This window comes from Aquarana catesbeiana, linkage group LG08, assembly GCF_042186555.1.
Source record: "Aquarana catesbeiana isolate 2022-GZ linkage group LG08, ASM4218655v1, whole genome shotgun sequence".
Lineage (NCBI taxonomy): Eukaryota > Metazoa > Chordata > Amphibia > Anura > Ranidae > Aquarana > Aquarana catesbeiana.
Window position 1 is genome coordinate 190,599,371 of NC_133331.1, and position 17,824 is coordinate 190,617,194.

Sequence of the window (17,824 nt, forward strand, 5' to 3'; positions counted from 1 at the left end):
ATGTAAGCAACAGTCCCATAGAAAAGTAAAAAATATGTAAAAAATATTAAAGCATTAAAGGTGAAGCTCCAGAATGGCAAGAATGTTCATAAAAAATCATGACTCTTGTGCTGAAAATAATATCCGGTGCCTTCCGTGATCCCCCTCAAGGGTCCCCACTCACCAGCTCCTCATACCCCTGCAGGGGTAATAGGCATGTAACGGCAAAAGATGAAGGGCTTCCCAAATCCAATGCAGGCGTCCACTCGTGTCTCCTATGCGACCCAGCTCCAAGTAATGGATGGCACACCAACTCCTTGCATCACAGCCGGCTACTGGAATCTGAAGCAATTTCTTTGCGTCCTCCAAATCTTATCTGACACTGCTTTACTGCATCCAATAAACGTTTCATTAGAAACTGTCTTTTTAAGTCATTGTTCTGAAGTCCAGCAAATGGTCCCTCTGGGCCACAGAACAATGACTTAAAAAGACAGTTTCAGCTCCCTCCATACGTTTTCTATAGGATTTAGATCTGGAGACTGGCTAGGCCACTCCATGACCTTAATGTGCTTCTTCTTGTGCCACTCTTGTGTTGCCTTGGTGGTATGTTTTGGGTCATTGTCATGCTCAAAGACCCATCCATGACCCATCTTCATTGTTCTGGCTGAGGGTTCCCACCCAAGATTTTACATTATATGGCTCCATCCATTGGCCCCTCAATGCGGCAAAGTCGGTTGGTATCTTTAGCAGAGAAACAGCATAATGTTACCACCTCCGTGCTTGACTGTAGGGATGGTGTTCTTGGGGTCATAGTCAGCATTTTTCTTCCTTTAAACACGGCTAGTCCCCCTCCTCAAGAAGGCACATGTACATTCATGCCAATAAACATCTAAATGATTCAGAGAAGGATTGGGAGAAAGTGCTGTGGTCAGATGAGACCAAAATTGAGCTCCTTGGCATTACCTCGACCCGCTGTGTTTGGAGGAAGAAAAATGCTGACTATGACCCCAAGAACACCATCCCTACAGTCAAACATGATGCTTTGGGGCTGTTTCTCTGCTAAAGGTACAGGTCGACTTTGCTGCATTAGGGGGCCAATGGACGGGGCCATGTATTGTAAAATCTTGGATGAGAACTTTCTTCCCTCAGCCAGAACACTGAAAGTGGGTTGTGGATGGGTCTTTGAGGCATGAAAATGACTCAAAACATACCACCAAGGCAACAAAGGAATGGCTCAAGAAGAAGCACATTAAGGTCATGGAGTGGCCTAGTCAGTCTCCAGACCTTAATCCTATAGAAAATTTATGGAGAAAGCTGAAACCTAAGGATTTAGAGAAGATCTGTATAGAAGGGTGGACCAAAATCTCTCCTGAGATGTGTGCAAACCTGGTCACCAACTACAAGAAACATCTTCCTCTGTGCCTGCCAACAAGGGTTTCTCCACCAAATAATAAGTCATGTTTTGCTTGATGAACAAATACTTATTTTACTCACTGAACTGCAACTTAATTTATAGCATTTGTTTTATGTGCTTTTTCTGGATTTTTGGTTGATATTCTGTCTCTATCATTTAAAATACACCTATGATAAAAATTAAAGACCCTTCATTTCTTTGTAAGTGGGCAAATTTACAAAATCTGCAGGGGATCAAATTATTATTTTCCCCACTGTATATTAACCACTTCTGGACCACCCATCTGCATTGTACTGTGGACGGGCGGCTCCTACAGGCACAGTGACGTACCTGTACGTCGCGCCCTTATTCTGGGTTCAGGGCACACGTGCACACGCCCTCCCTACCCCATGTTACACCTGTATTTAGGGTGTAACTTGTAACATGTGCCACTGCGTGCCCTGTTCATGTTCATGAGCACATTATCTGAAAAAATTATGTATTATTTTTTCCTAAAAGGTGAACTTCTTCTTTAATCATTGTTATGTAATGTGCAGATACTTTATAAAATGTACTGAGAAAAAAAATCATGACACGTGTTACAAGATATATGTGTTTTCTTGATTCATTAACCTGTCGTTATATTGGCTTCAAGTCATGCATTTTGGTTCACAACTCTATAGCATTGCACAGTGTTGTCAGTCTAACGCTGTGAACATGTTTTCAGGAGGGAAAGGCACAGGGATTGGCTCATACATGTGCTGCAGCTCCTTTTTTATGCAATTAGCAGGTAGGAATCAAGAAGGCAACACCATTGTAATCTTAAACCCTTGCCAGAGACATTTTTCTTTCTGCGCGCACATAATAAAACACACTTGTACCCTAAAAACAGTATATAATTTCTGAAAGCAGAGGCCCTGAGGAAAAAAAATATTAGTAGTGGTAATTTTTTTATGTCACACAATATTTGTTCTTCTGTTTATCAAATCTATATTTTCAGTAATAAATACATTGAAATTTATTTTAATGCACACAAACACAATATAATCCCTAACTGGTAAAATATAAAAGATGATGTTCCTTTAAAGCAGATCATTCTCTCAATCAACATCGACTATTTTTAATCCTTCTGCTGCTAGCATTAGCTAAGGGAGTCGATCGATTGCTGAGGATCCTGGTTTTATTCATACTAAGGCCTGACTTAACCTGTAGGGGTCTTCTTATGAGGTGAGAGGCTGGGGGAAACAAGTGGCGCACTACGGATGGTGTTAGTAATTGGAGGAAGTGGATATCGTTCGATTACATTGCACATGCACTTTCTTTTTCTATGAACTGCCATACAGAGATTTGTTCTCTATTCATTGGATTTTGATTGCACTTTCAACACTTTTTGGACTATTTGACTGCACTTTATTGCTCTATTTGCACTCCATGAGAATATTGGACTTTGGATTTTGATTGCACTACTTGCACATTTTTTCAAGCACATTTGCACTTTATAGCTTTGTCTGCACTTTATTATTACTATGAATGTTTATTATTATTTATTATGCTGAAGATTATTCAGCACATTAGCCGCAACACGGTTCTGGAAATGATCTTTATTTAGTGTGTTTATAACACTCATTGCTGTTCACTTTTTGTAACATTTAGTATTTATAGTTAGCACCACATACTTTCTTATTCATTCATTTTTTCTGTGTGGGAACACTAAGCTTCTCTTATCCTTATTTTGTGTATTTGAGCGAGTTTGGTTTTGCGCATTAGTTCTTCTCTCTTTTACAAAAATTAATGAATAGCATTTTTGGTTTGTGGTGCTAAGATACTGTAAAGTGTAGTTCCACTTTAAGTAAATTGATACCAAATATTCAAAGCCTAAAAATTGTATGGAAAACTACGGTACCCAAAGTGTCCATAGGCAATGCTTTAAAAGCTTTTATAGGCAATCAGTTTAGAATTAACAGAGAATGATAGCCCTAGAATTATAGCTCTCACTTTGGTGTGTGTGGTGATGATGCCTAATATGTATGGTGCAATCATTTTCGTACATGTGTGCACCTGAAGCATGAGTTTGCATAATATGTATAAGTATGTAGGCGTAGGTGTTTTTTTTTTAATTTTATTTATTTTATTACACTTTATATTTTTAAACTTTATTCCTTTATTTTTACCGTATATACTCGAGTATAAGTTGAGTTTTTCAGACCATTTTTTTGGCTGTAAAAAGCTGCCTCGACTTATACTCGACTCAGTGAACAAAAATGTCCGAAATGGAGGAGAAAAAGGGGCGGGGCCTGTGCCGCTGGGTGACGCTCGTGAATGGCCCGGCGTCCCTCTAATGCTGTGTCAGATCGCCATGCAAATGTGTGTGTCATCACCGCGGCATAACGATGTCCCACCTCCTCTTGTGTCGTCAGGCCTGTGTTACTGAACGTTTCCCCTCCTTCCCATGCTGTATCAGATTTCTGCGCAACCAGCCACATAGCGATGTCCCACCTCCTCTTGTAACAGATGGCACAGTGATCCAATGCTAAGAATCACTGTGCCGTGTGTCATAGGAGGCGGCACATCGCTACCGCGGCTGCACGGTGATCTGACACAGTGGGACATCTCACATGTGGTGAGTGAACTACTGTTACTTTTACTGCTCTGCTCCACTCCAATAACTGCCACATATATGTATGACATTTGCAGAAACAAAATATTGACGTTATACCAGATAATGTGTGTATTGGGACCAGAGCTATGGTTGGTACAGGTTCCTACCTGTAGCTCTGGTCCCAATACACACATATTCAACAGGAGTGTTATGGCCACTCAACAGCATTTTTTCCCCAAGTGATCCTGTTATTTTAACTTTCTTTCAAAGTGGTATTTAGTTGGTTGAGACAAACTGTTTGACATTTACAATGGCTACCGTATATATAATGGTCACTGGCAGGCTATATACCGGTATAATGGACACTGGAAGGCTGTATATAATGGACACTGGAAGGCCATATATAATGGGCACTGGCAGGCTATATACCAGTATAAAGGACGCTGGAAGGCTGTATATAATGGACACTGGAAGGCCGTATATAATGGCAGGCTGCATTTCATGGGCACTGGTAGAATGTATATTATGAACCCTAACACAGGCTGCTCTATGCAAACAGTCATTTTATCACATTCTGTAATATCATCAGCCTGCATTAGGCCTCAAACTATACAAGTCTTTTTTTTATCCTGTTAGAAATGGATCCCAATACTTCTACCGGTAATCCTGGACCAAAAGAAAAACGCAGGTTATACGAAGCTGGTTTCAAACTTAAGGTTGTGTCAAGAGCAGAAGAAAGCAATAACAGTATTGCAAGTAGGGAATTTTGTGTTAATGAAAAACAAGTGAGGGACTGGCGGAAAATGAAAGCTGACTTGGAAAAGATTCCAAGGGAAAAAAAAGCTTGATGTGGTTTAACAACTTCATATGGGGCTCTAGAGACTGAATTGCATAAATTGGTTATGGAGTGTCGTCAAAATGGTTACTGCGTAACACGCATGGGAATTTGCTTACGTGCCCTTCAAATGGCTAAAGATGACAAATTAAAAGCAACAGGCATTGAAAATTTTGTTGCGTCAGTAGGATGGTGTACCCGCTTCATGAATAGGTTTGGCCTATGTTTGCGGCAAAGAACAAAGATTTCACAGAAGTTGCCAAAATACCTTAATGAAAAAGTGATGTAATTCCATTCATTCATCATAAAACAAAGAAGGATCCAAAAATTTGACCTGGGAGATATTGGAAATATGGATGAAACACCTATGACCTTTGATCTTCCAAGCAACAGAACTGTGGCAAGTTTGGGAGCCAAAACTATTTTTCTCAGAACCACAGGGAATGAAAAAAAACATTTCACAGTCGTTCTGTCATGTTTGGCTAATGGAATTAAGTTGCGGCCTGTCATTATTTTTATAAGAAAGAGCTTGCCTAAAAAGTTCAAATTCCCACCACGAATTACAGTGCGTGAAAATATTAAAGGCTGGTTGGATGAAGACGGAACAAAAAAATGGCTGGAAGAAATTTGGAACGGACGACCAGGAGCAGCCTTAAAGATAAAACCATCACTGCTAGTTTGGGATATGTTCAGAGCCCACACATCTGATGACATAAAAAAATTGGCAAAATCTTCTCAAGTTACTTTGGCCGTTACTCCAGGTGGGATTACATCTGCATTGCAGCCGCTAGATGTGTGTTTAAATAAACCTTTCAAAGACCGCGTGCGAAAGAGGTGGCATGAATGGATGTCATCTGGTCAAGCCCGACTGACAAAAGGTGGAAATCTGATGAAGACCGACATAGAATTTATAGCAACGTGGGTTCGTGATGCATGGGAAGAGATTCCAGAGGACATGGTGCAACGCGCCTTCAAGAAATGTGGCATTAGTAATGCTATGGGTGGCAGTGAAGACAGTGCTTTGTTTGAGAATGACAGTAGTGACGGTGATGACTGCGAACTCAGTGATGATGACAATGTTTATGCTGATAATCTCACACCAGCTAATGCTGAAGCTCTGTTTGGACATACAGATGATGAGGAGGAATCCAGTTTTGAAGGATTTTAACTCTTGTGTTTTAGCTTGGTTGCTGATTGAGCTAAGGTTTTTGTACTTTTAAAGTTATTGTTGATACCATATAGTTTTTATTGACCCTCTTTTCCACTTACAGAGCTAGTTTACTGTTTTTCTTTGAAATAAATATTCAAAAACATTATTGGTATCTATTTTTATTTTTGAAATGTACCAGTAGCTGCTGCATTTCCCACCCTAGGCTTATATTCGAGTCAATACGTTTTTCCAGTTTTTTGTGGTAAAATTAGGTGCCTCGGCTTATATTCGGGTCGACCTATACTCGAGTATATACGGTACTTAACTTTATCTATTATGAGGGGGCTGATAAGTCCCTATCTGATAGCATAGTGCAGGTAACATGATCTCCTGAAAACTGCTTGTTGTCTAACAGTTATAGTGACACACTGGAGCTCATTTTAAGTAATATAAATAAATAGACTGTTCACTTTGCAAGGGAATATGCTACAGTGCTTAGTGAATGGGATGAAGCTCTGCTGACTTCCATCATACGATTATGTGCAATCCAAAATTATATTTTTTTATTTTTCTTGCACATGATTGGTATTTTTTGGGGAAAGTGACATTTTACCACTTTCGCTAATGCAAGGGAAAAATTCCCTTGCAATGTGAACAGTCTATATGTCTTTAGTAAATCAGCCCCACTGATTTGGGATCTTTAACATATGCAGATCAGCAAGTCACAAATTCTTATGTGCTTCAATAACCCAAAGTATTTAACCAGTTGCCGACTGCCGCACGCCGATATACAGTATCTCACAAAAGTGAGTACACCGCTCACATTTTTGTAAATATTTTATTCTATCTTTTCATGTGACAACACTGAAAAAATGACACTTTGCTACAATGTAAAGTAGTGAGTGTACAGATTGTATAACAGTGTAAATTTGCTGTCCCCCATTAATGTCTAAACCACTGGCAACAAAAGTGAGTATACCCCTAAGTGAAAATGTCCAAATTGGGCCCAAAGTGTCAATATTTTGTGTGGCCACCATTATTTTCCAACACTGCCTTAATCCTCTTGGGCATGGAGTTCACCAGAGCTTCACAGGTTGCCACTGGAGTCCTCTTCCACACCTCCATGATGACATCACAGAGCTGGTGGATGTTAGAGACCTTGCGCTCCTCCACCTTCAATTTGAGGATGCCCCACAGATGCTCAATAGGGTTTAGTTCTGGAGAAATGCTTGGCCAGTCCATCACTTTTACCCTCAGTTTCTTTAGTAAGGCAGTGGTCGTCTTGGAGGTGTGTTTGGGGTCGTTATCATATTGGAAGACAGCCCTGCCGCCCAGTCTCAGAAGGGAGGGGATCATGCTCTGCTTCAGTATGTCACAGTACATGTTGGCATTCATGGTTCCCTCAATGAACTGCAGCTCCCCAGTTCCGGCAGCACTCATGCAGCCCCAGATCATGACACTCCCACCACCATGCTTAACTGTAGGCAAGACATACTTGTCTTTGTACTTCTCACCTGGTTGCCGCACACATGCTTGACACCATATGAATCAAATTTGTTTATTTTGGTCTCATCAGACCACAGGACATGGTTCCATTAATCCATGACCTTAGTCTGTTTGTCTTCAGCAAACTGTTTGCCGGCTTTCTTGTGCATCACCTTTAGAAGAGGCTTCCTTCTCGGATGACAGCCATGCAGACCAATTTGATGCAGTGTGCGGCATATGGTTTGAGCACTGACAGGTTGACCCCCGACCCCTTCAACCTGATTTTCCCAGAAGTCTACACTAACCACTTGACATCCGCGCTAGTAAACAAAAGCTCGGTAATCATTTTTCTTTTCTCCTCACGCTGAGAGTGTGAGGAGAAAAGAAAGCCGATCACGGCTCATCTGCAAGGGACATCGGTCCCGAAGAGGAAGAGGCAATTATGCCTCATCTGTGCCACCTGCCATTGCCACCTGACAGTGCCCACAGTGCCCACCAGTGCCACCTATCAATGCCCACAAGTGCCACCTATCAATGCCCACAAGTGCCACCTATCAATGCCCACAAATGCCACCTATCAATGTCCACCAGTGGTGCCAATCAGTGCCACCTAGCAGTGCTGCCTATCAGTGTAACTGATCAGTGCCCATTATTGCCACCCATCAGTGCCCATCACTGCCACCCATCAGTGCCCATCACTGCCACCTATCGGTGCCCATCAGTGCCGCCTCATCAGCGTACATCAATGAAGGAGAAAAATTACCTGTTTTAACATTTTTATAACAAAATATAAAAAATTTTTTTTTCTTTTAAATTCGGTCCTTTTACATTTTTTTAACAAAAAATAAAAACCGCAGAGGTGATCAAATACCACCAAAAGAAAGCTCTATTTGTGGGTAAAAAATGATACAAATTTCATTTGGGTACAGTGTTGTATGACTGCGCAATTGTCATTCAAAATGCATCAGAGCTGAAAGCTGAAAATTGGTCTGGACAGGAGGGGGTTTAAGTGCCCAGTAAGAAAGTGCCTAAGATACAAGTCAGATTGTTGGCATCCCCTGCAACAAAAATTGATTTTTGGTAAGATACTCCGAATAGGAAATCACGTCTAAAGCGATGCAGACCCTGCAATATTCCTCATTAGAGCCCTACAGTTGCAGCAGCTGGTTGATAATTATAAAACCACTCCCATTAGACTCATTCAGCACAGGGCCACAGAGGAACAGTGATTTCTTTAGAATAACAAAAGGTAGGAATCTGCAACAAAATTTGTTAAAATCCTTGCAATGTACATAGATCACCCAGAGGAGAATGTTTTTTTCTCAGCAAAAGTGGTGTTACGCTTTAAACAAGAAATTCAGCAGGACAACCAGGCAACTAGCATTTTCAGAAGGGGGGTCAGTATTGTTAATCTTTATGTTCCTCTTATGACACATACTTGAATCCTGGGTACCCTCAAGTTCCAGTTATCACAATTTATCCAAGGATCTGTTACTGAATGGCTTTCATGTAGCCTCTTAAACCTGAGTTCTTATACAGCATACAATTCCTGGTTCAGCAAAGTCGGGACCTCGATTGCATCCCACAATGCAGTGTAGGGTACCTCACAAAATGTTAGTAAGCCCCAGTGTTGAGCCATTGAGATGAGCTCTTTATAAGAATGGCATTGCACTACATAGGTGTGTGCACTGGGTGTGCCAGGTGTGCCTGGACACACCCTAATCAACCCATGTGGCGCAGATTCCCCCTGTTTAGACCCCTAATATTTCACCAAAGCCCCCTAAAGGGGCTCCTAAATTGTAAAAAAAAAAAAAAAGTAAAAAAATAAGATTGTAAAAAAAAAAAAATAATAAAAATAAAAACTACCGACACCGTCCACTGCCCTATTGACACTGTCCACTGCCCTAATGACACCGTCCACTGCCCTACTGACACTGTCGGTATATATACAGTACATGCATATGTGTTGGAGCTTTGGGGTGCACACCCTAATGCCGTAGGCTGTGCACACCTATGCTTCACTATATCACTTCATTTTCCCGGGTGAACACAGACATAAAAAAGGAAGGCTAGTATTAGCAGCTGCAGAAACTGGCATTGAAATTATTTTTTTTAGGCAAACACAGGTTTAATTTAGGTTAGTCAAAACCTGACATTACACCTTAAAGAAGTTGTAAAGGCAGAAGGTTTTTTATTGTAATGCATTCTATGCATTAAGATAAAAAAACCCTTTTGTGTGTAGCAGCCACCCCAGCTACCCCAATTACTTACCTGAGCCCCATCTCTCTCCAACGATGTCTACGAATGTCTAAGCCATCCAGGACACTCCTGCTGATTGGCTGAGACACAGCAGTGGTGCCCTTGGCTCCCGCCGCTGTCAATCAAAGTCAGTTAGCCAATCAGGGGAGAGGGGGTGGGGCCAGGTCAGTGCTCCATGTCTGAATGGACTCACAGAGCTGTGACTCAGCTCCAGTGCCCCCATAGGAAGCTGCTGACTGTGGGGGCACTTGATAGGAGGGAGGGGCCAAGAGCAGCAAAGAGGGACCAGAGAAGAGGAGGATCCGGGCTGCTCTGAGCAAAATCAACTGCATAGAGGAGGTAAGTATAACATGTTTGTTATCTAAAAAAAAAAAAAAAGACTTTACAATCACTTTAATCTGCAACTCACGAGGTCAGTCTGCAGGAATGTGTACATTGCAGATGTGCTTGCATTAACCAATGAATGATATATGAATGAATGACATATTATTGCAGTATCAGCACCCAAGGAGAGGAAGGAACACATGACTTTACACTATGGTGGATCATACATTCCAGTGATCTAAAAGGTGCTTTAACTCAAAGCAATTGGATAATAACTTTAGTGTATTTAAACCAGTAAAATGTATTTCTTAATGGTTTCTTTGGATTGTGTCATAGATTTGTTTTTTTACACTTGTTAATTATAATCAATTTCATCATAAATTCTTTTATTGACAGCCTTAGTTTGCTAGCAACCAGGGCAGATTGGGTTAGGTAACTGAAAATTTGAAGTTCTCTAACCTTCAATAGAAATATATTCCACTGATTACAAGTGCCAGAATAAAACATAGATGAGAAACAATGAATAGAGCCTGTTGCAAACATCGTATTGACTTCACTCAATGGCCTTCTAGTAGATAAAAGTTATACGGGGGAGATTAGACTTTACTAAATTGTATGATACAAAGGTATTATTCTCTACCAGTCACTGAGCATTATGACAGAAAAAAATCCATAGTTCAGATGTAATTTTCTTTACAATAAAAGACATGTTATTCAGTGCTTCCAGTAGGTTATTGTGTTTAGAATTGTTCGGGTTAAATAGCTATTTTAACCCAGATTATAGGCAATGACTTGGGCATCTTAGAATTTCTTTCTATATTAAAGAAGAGAAAGCTACGACATGGCAGCCTCCTAGCTTTGGGCAGCTATGCTAGGAAATTGACTAGTGAAGTTGGCAAGTAAGTTCAAAGATACATTGTAGATTAATAAAACATTGTTTATGGAAACAAAAATCGCTGCAAGTAAGCTTTGAACCAAATAATTGATTTTTCTGTGCTTCTACCTTTAATTTTTTAAACTAGTGACTTGATCCAGCTGGTCTAATCTATGAAATTGCAAATAGTGATAAATATCTAATTAAATCTTTTCTACTTTGGACCTGTTCCTTTATTTTGCCCTCACAGTTGCCAAGCTTATGTTTTAGTTTTTACATAAACCAACAAAATATACATTACACATTGAGAATGTATGTAAATGTATTGTCTCTCATGTTCTTATTTTGTTCCATGCTACATGCCAGTGTTGCCAACCCCCCGAAGTAAAATTTACTGGCAGGACCCCAAAATTTACAAACGCCACCAATTTTCTTGCTGGCAAAAATCATGACATTTACTGACAGAGCCACATTTTTTACTGGCACTGCAAAAAAAGTACTTACAGTGCCTGTTTTCAGTGCTAAACAGTGCAAATATCAATATTTAAACTATAAACATATAGCTAGTGCTATTAGCAATGTGTTTAAGTTAAACGAAAGTCAAAAAACATATTTCTTCATTTACATGGTACAGGGGGTCAGAGGCTGTGCAGACATGATACAGGGGGTCAGAGGCTGTGCGGACATGGTACAGGGGTCAGAGGCTGTGCGGACATGGTACAGGGGTCAGAGGCTCAGGCTGTGCGGACATGGTACAGGGGTCAGAGGCTCAGGCTGTGCCGACATGGTACAGGGGTCAGAGGCTGTGCGGACATGGTACAGGGGTCAGAGGCTCAGGCTGTGCGGACAATGGACATGGTACAGGAGGGGGTTTGTCTATGTGGATGGCTCTGCTCCTGCTTAGTTGCTCTGTTTATCTGTCCTCCCTCCTCCTCCTCCATACTTGGCTCAGTATAGGTAGGTCACCTTCAGCACAATACACAATCTGAGGTCTGACTGACCTGGATGGATGGATGGTCAGTCAGTGGCAGTGCTCCGTTCTGGAATCCTGGCCAGGCACAGGCATCATCGACCTCCCCGGAACCCTGCTGTTGGTGCCAGGTGCCAGGTGGCGAAATGACATCACTGCGCATGCGCCTGCCCATGGTGCCCGCCCGAGCGTGTACGAGTTCTCCCGAGCTGGGTAGGCTTTGGAACGGCGCATGCACAGTAGCGATGTCAGCTTGCAGCCATCTTTTTTATGGGCACCGCTGCCCGTAATGGACATTGACGGGCGCCCCGAAAATGGGGTGTAATTTACGAGCTGCCCGTAAATTAATGGACGGTTGGCAACACTGCTACATGCTAATACATGTTACATGTGCACTGAACTCTTTCAGGCTTTGTGGGTTTAAATAGATATCTGATGTCTCCAGTGCTATGCAGAATGGGGAGAAAGTCATGATCTCCATTTGCTCACCTGGGCTGATACCAGGCCTGAGTTTGCAATAGGCACTTTAGCAGATTGGCAAGCAGGTTTACCTAATTTCTTGCAGAGAAAAGCAGAGTTGCTGACCAGTCAGATGATCCAGTGATTACGCTTATGAGTAGGATCATATGGTTTAAACAGTGCACTGTCTACCACAACACAAGAGATGTACCCTGGTTGCATAAAAGAGATACAGTCATGGACTGTATCTTACATCCATAGTACTCACATTATTATTTTTACTTGCCTATATAATGCCTCATATATTATTTTGGGACTATTTAAAGGTTTCTTAAGAACATTTACACACACTTGTCAAAATAGGGTGCCCAGGTGTCAAGAAGATTTCATGTATATTGAGCTGGCATTGCTTTATACTAAAATGCTCTATCTGTTGGCATTTAGGAATGATCAAACTGGATTGGGTTCAGTTTGCAGAGATCTGCAAATCCTGAACTTGGTGCCAAAGCCCACTGGAGTCTAGGGCAGGTGGAACTTGTATTGTATTTATGGCCTTTTTCAATATCTTTTAATAGAGCTTAAAAAGCTTTTTTTGAGACAGATAGAGCCTTCTTTTGGTGGTATTTAATCACCACTGGGTTTTTTTTTATTTTTTGCTAAACAAACAAAATAAGACAGAAACTTTTGAAAAAAAAAGTTTTTCTTAGTCTCTGTTATAAAATTTTCCAAATAAGTAATTTTCCTCCTTCACTGGTGGGCATTAATAGGCTGTGATGAGGCGGCACTGATGGGCATTGATGAGGAGGCAATGATGAGGCTGCACTGATATTGCGGCACTGATGGGTGGCACTGATAGGCAGGACTGATGGGCACTGATAGGCAGCAATGATAGGTGGCACTGATAGACATCACTAATAGGCGGCACTGATTGGCACTGACATGCATCACTAATGGGAATTGATTGGCAGCACTGGCAGGCACTGATTGGCAGCACTGGTGGGCACTGTTGGGCACAGATTGGCAGCACTGCTGGGCACTGTTGGGGCTCCTGATTGTCAGTGCAGATGTCCCCTGTGTGGATTTGCCGGTTTTCGACTCTCCTCTCCTCACGCGCTGTCAGCGTGAGGGGAGGATTGCCAATAATCGGCAAATCCTGTTTACATCCATGATCAGCTGTGATTGGACACAGCTGATCACATAGTGAAGAGCCTCTGTGATTGTGATCTGCTGCATCCAAAGGACGCATAAATTACAGATCACTGCCGATACAGGCAATGCGGGCATGGGAGGACGACATACGATGGCCTCCTGGCAAAGTGCAGCCATGCTGTGGCCATCATTTGGCTATATCGCGGTTCCAAAGGGGTTAAAAGAAAAAAACTGGGAAAAGAGTGCAGGATTTCCCCTAAGATTGAAATCAAACACTTATCAAAGCATGCAGCCTGGGTGACCAGAACGTCAGTGGTAGTGGTGTTCTGGCCCCTTTCCTAAACTATATCAGGCCACTTGCCTTTCAACATTGGAATGCACCTTGCATGTGGGGTCTTCAAGCATCCCCCTTTGCAAGGCACCTTGTCCCAATGTTAAGGGATAAGACACTCTTCACAAATTATGTCCCCAAAAAGGAATGGTTTGCTTGTGTGTGAGTGGGGGACTTATAGGAATCTGAATTAGGAAACTAACAGATATCCTGCCCCCCTTCCCCAGGAGAATAAGGAAGGGGTACATCTGTTCTAAAAACCCTTTTTGGTGTCATGTTTCCACGTACCTTATAGATGAGCATGGTAATGCAGAGGAAGGTCTCCCTTACATATCTGACTTGCGGCCCCTAATAGAGTAGACAGGAGACCTGAGAGTACAGAATGGTATGAGTGCCTTGCATGTGGATAGTCATGAGAGTTGTTCCTAATGCTGGTGGGATGAGATGTCAGCACAGCGAGCAGTAGAGGTGCTGGGTCAGCACAGCAGCAGTAGAGGAGCTGGGATCACAGATAGGCACAGGCACATACAGGTTAGAAAAACCGGACAGGTGCAGAGGCAGGTCGGGTACAGGCTTGGTTGGCAACAGGCGGACAGCGAGGTAATAAGAGGAGCAGGCAGGATCAAAGTCAGGGACAAGCTGGGGTCGTGTACGGGCAGCAGGCAGGGATAGTCAAGGGCAAGCCAGATTATTACACAGGAACAGGATCTCAAAGCATGTTACAGGTAGCAGGGGTCACAGGAAGCTGCAGATCAGACAGCACTGACTCTGTTTACAAGCCCAGTTTAAATAGGAGATCTGGCGCCAAGACCCGCATGTGCACCAGCAGCAAGATTCCCTCTGTAAGGCATTTTCTGACATTTGGAAAGTATACACCCCAAGGTGATCTCAATTTTTGCTACATATTTTTGTAAAAGAAGAAACATGCTGGTATTCAAGTGGTTAATAAATAGAGCTTGGAAATGGTGCACTAATTTAGCGAATAATTACATATACAGATCATACACAGAGGGGGGAGGAAGTAAAACGGTTAATGTACAAGTCACATATAGTGGGGATTATTGTATAGATGTGCAAGATAAGGGAAGTGAATGGGTTAATATAAGGTCAATACAGAGACAGGACAAAGCTGAAATATACAGAAAAGGAGTTGTTTGACAGCTCGAGAATGTGACTCTCATCCCTACTGATAATGTTTGCTGTTCTTCCTAAAGCCTTCCCTGAGTATAACCTTCTGTTTCGGAGAGCATTGCTGATGGGACAAGAGAACATGACAGCGAACTACTTTAGGGATCTTCATAAGTTAGGTTTCTCTTACTGGTTAATTTCCCATTTTGTCACTGTGAGAACTCTACAGCAGGTCATTTGCTTCAGCAGCTAAAGTAATGCAGGCCACACTTGCTATTGATAATATAAGCAGAAACAAAGAGATTGGATCAATGAAATATAAGCAATTACCTTGTAAAAAAGGGATAAAGAACAATCTTTTTGTTTTTAAACTTTTGCCCATTTTTCACATAGGCAGCAATAAAATACATGACTGAGTAAACATATATTGTTACTAATTAAAACTTTTCATAGAAACATATGAGGACAACTATTGATGTTTTATTTTTCTTTATACAGATCTAAACGTCCAGGACCAGTTCCAATAGCCACACCACGAATGGACTCACCCATGCCAGTGATTCCACATCAGAAGGTAATTGTCCTACCCCAGTCTGTCTCTGACATGTCCTTATAGACCTGATCATATTATATTAAAATACGCATTTCAATCAAAATACAGGCCATGTAAAGTACACTATTTTTGTTTTCATAGATATTTCGGGTTATTATGTTAAGAATTTGTCTTGTTATTCATTCATGGTAACTCTGGCAATTTCTAATTTATCCATCTGTATTTGTTTGAAAGACATTTTTAGAGATGGCAGACAACTATATAAATTTACCACAGGCCTAAATCTATACACATATTAAAAACTGAAATCTCAAATAATTAGCATATAAGGTGTGACACATATTCCTCTATGCATGTCCATATCCAGTCAGAATCCCACCAAACTTTGTTAAATTATCTTATAAAAAAACTGAAAACAGGAACATCTGTCGATGAATGAAGTGAAAGAACCATCAAGGAAAGGATTTGGGCAATAGGTAATTACTCAGTACAATCAAGCAGCATATTTGGCATTTTTAAGAAATATTGGCTTTTATTATAACAAGTTAGGAGTTTAAAAGAGGTCCTAGAGGACAAGATAACCTAATCAGAGAGAAAGATATTTGTGTGATCAATTGTTCATTTTGAAAGAAAATGCAGAGTTGGGATGGTCAAAAGAGCAACTGGCTCCCTGTTCTCCCGAAAGGCTCTCATAGATGTAGACATTTCAAAGCATGCCAATATACTGTATGCCCAGTGTGAAGAATTTTACTAATCCAAAGAATGAGGAAAACATCAAAATAGAAGAAACTGAAATGTGCAATTCCACAGGTGTCATTTATGCTGCAAAATGTCATTGTCAACTACTCTATGTGGAGAAAACTATGAGACAACTTTGAAAGAGAATATTGGAACATGTAGGTGATATAATAAAAATGGAAAAACCAATTCCACGTCATATGTGGGAAAAGCATGGAGGTAAAGTGAATGACCTTCTATTTTGCGGATTATAAGTGATGAAATAAAGCCCAAGAAAAGGAGATCTGGCTCTACTATGCCAGATAGATTTTTGCATTAGACTCAATGGGGTTGATTTACTAAAACTGGAAAGGACAAAATCTGGTGCAGCTCTGCATAGAAATCAGCTTCCAGGTTTATATGTCAAAGCTTGACTGAACAAGCTGAAGTTAGAAGCTGATTGGCCACCATACAGTATGTCCCTTAGTTTCTAATAAGTTACCAATCAGTATGGTTGGACAGCTTTCCCCCCTCCCCTGTCCAACAATGCTGCTAAAAAGGAGATGCATTTGTGAGTGACAGCTCTGGTCTCTTGCAGCCAGGGCCACTCTGGAGACCAGCACTGCCATTCATGAAAAAAAGGTCATACAGCCTTCAGTGCTATCAGCAGCTGTACACATACATAGCCCAGCTGATGGAGCACACAGCACTGCAGCTCTGAGTGATATTTCAGTTATAGGAATAAGCAATTAGCAATGTTGGGCTGTGTCATACATGGCAGCAGCCTGACATCGCAGATTGTCCACTGATAAAACTGCTGTGTGATCTATTAGCCAGGCTGTGTATGTGAAATTCAAACAGAGAGCCGCAGCCGCAGTGGATTAGGCTTATTGAAAATCTGTAATTTATAAATGAAGACAAGTGTATGGAACAATGTAGAAATCATACTAATCAGCTAGTTTGATTTAAAGTAACCCATAAAAAAATGCATTACCCCAATTTTTAGGGGGTCAATCTTTTTTGGTCTACCTGACTTTGGCTTGGTATCAAAAGAGCCCCTAATTTTCCACTTCTTAATAAGTGATTAAACAGTACTGACTGGCATACTCAAGGCTTTGGATATCTTTTTATATCCTTTTCCATCTTTGTAAAGTTCATTAACTTGTTACGCAGGTCTTTTGACTGTTCTTTTCTACCTTTTCATGGCTCAGTGTCTAGGCAGCTTAGTGCATCCATGTCAGAGCTAACAAACTCATTCACTATTTATACACAGACACTAATTGTGATTTAAAAAGCCACACATGTGGGAAATTATTCTTTAATTGCCATTTTAACCTGTGTGTGCCACTTTCTGTGTCTGTACCAAAGCCAAACATTCCAGGGTATGTAAACTTTTGATCAGGGCCATTTAGGTGATTTCTGTTATCATTATGATTTAAAAAGGAGACAAAAAACAATGTGATAACAAATGGCTTCATGTGATTGCTATCCTTAAATAAAAGGCAGGTTTTTTGGCATGATCAGTCATATTTTTAATTTCTGCCAGGGTAGGCAAACTTTTGAGCACAACTGTATCAGTTGCAGCATAGTCCCACTATACATTCCACTTTCTCCTGGTG

The 17,824-nt window shown here is 41.2% G+C and overlaps 1 protein-coding gene and 1 long non-coding RNA gene across 3 annotated transcripts in view; one reads left to right on the forward strand and one right to left on the reverse strand.

Annotated features, from left to right (window-relative positions):
• Positions 1-12,012, reverse strand: part of LOC141106185 (uncharacterized) — a 527,211-nt gene extending 515,199 nt beyond the window's left edge. The window contains exon 1 of the long non-coding RNA XR_012235686.1: positions 11,900-12,012. This is a non-coding gene — a long non-coding RNA (uncharacterized lncRNA). The remainder of the gene's footprint in view (positions 1-11,899) is intronic.
• LDB3 (LIM domain binding 3) overlaps positions 1-17,824 on the forward strand; it is a 277,023-nt gene that overhangs the window by 116,128 nt on the left and 143,071 nt on the right. For both annotated transcript variants that reach the window (XM_073596730.1, XM_073596729.1), the window contains exon 4: positions 15,434-15,509. In XM_073596730.1, coding sequence (XP_073452831.1) covers positions 15,434-15,509 — 76 coding nt within the window. The remainder of the gene's footprint in view (positions 1-15,433; positions 15,510-17,824) is intronic.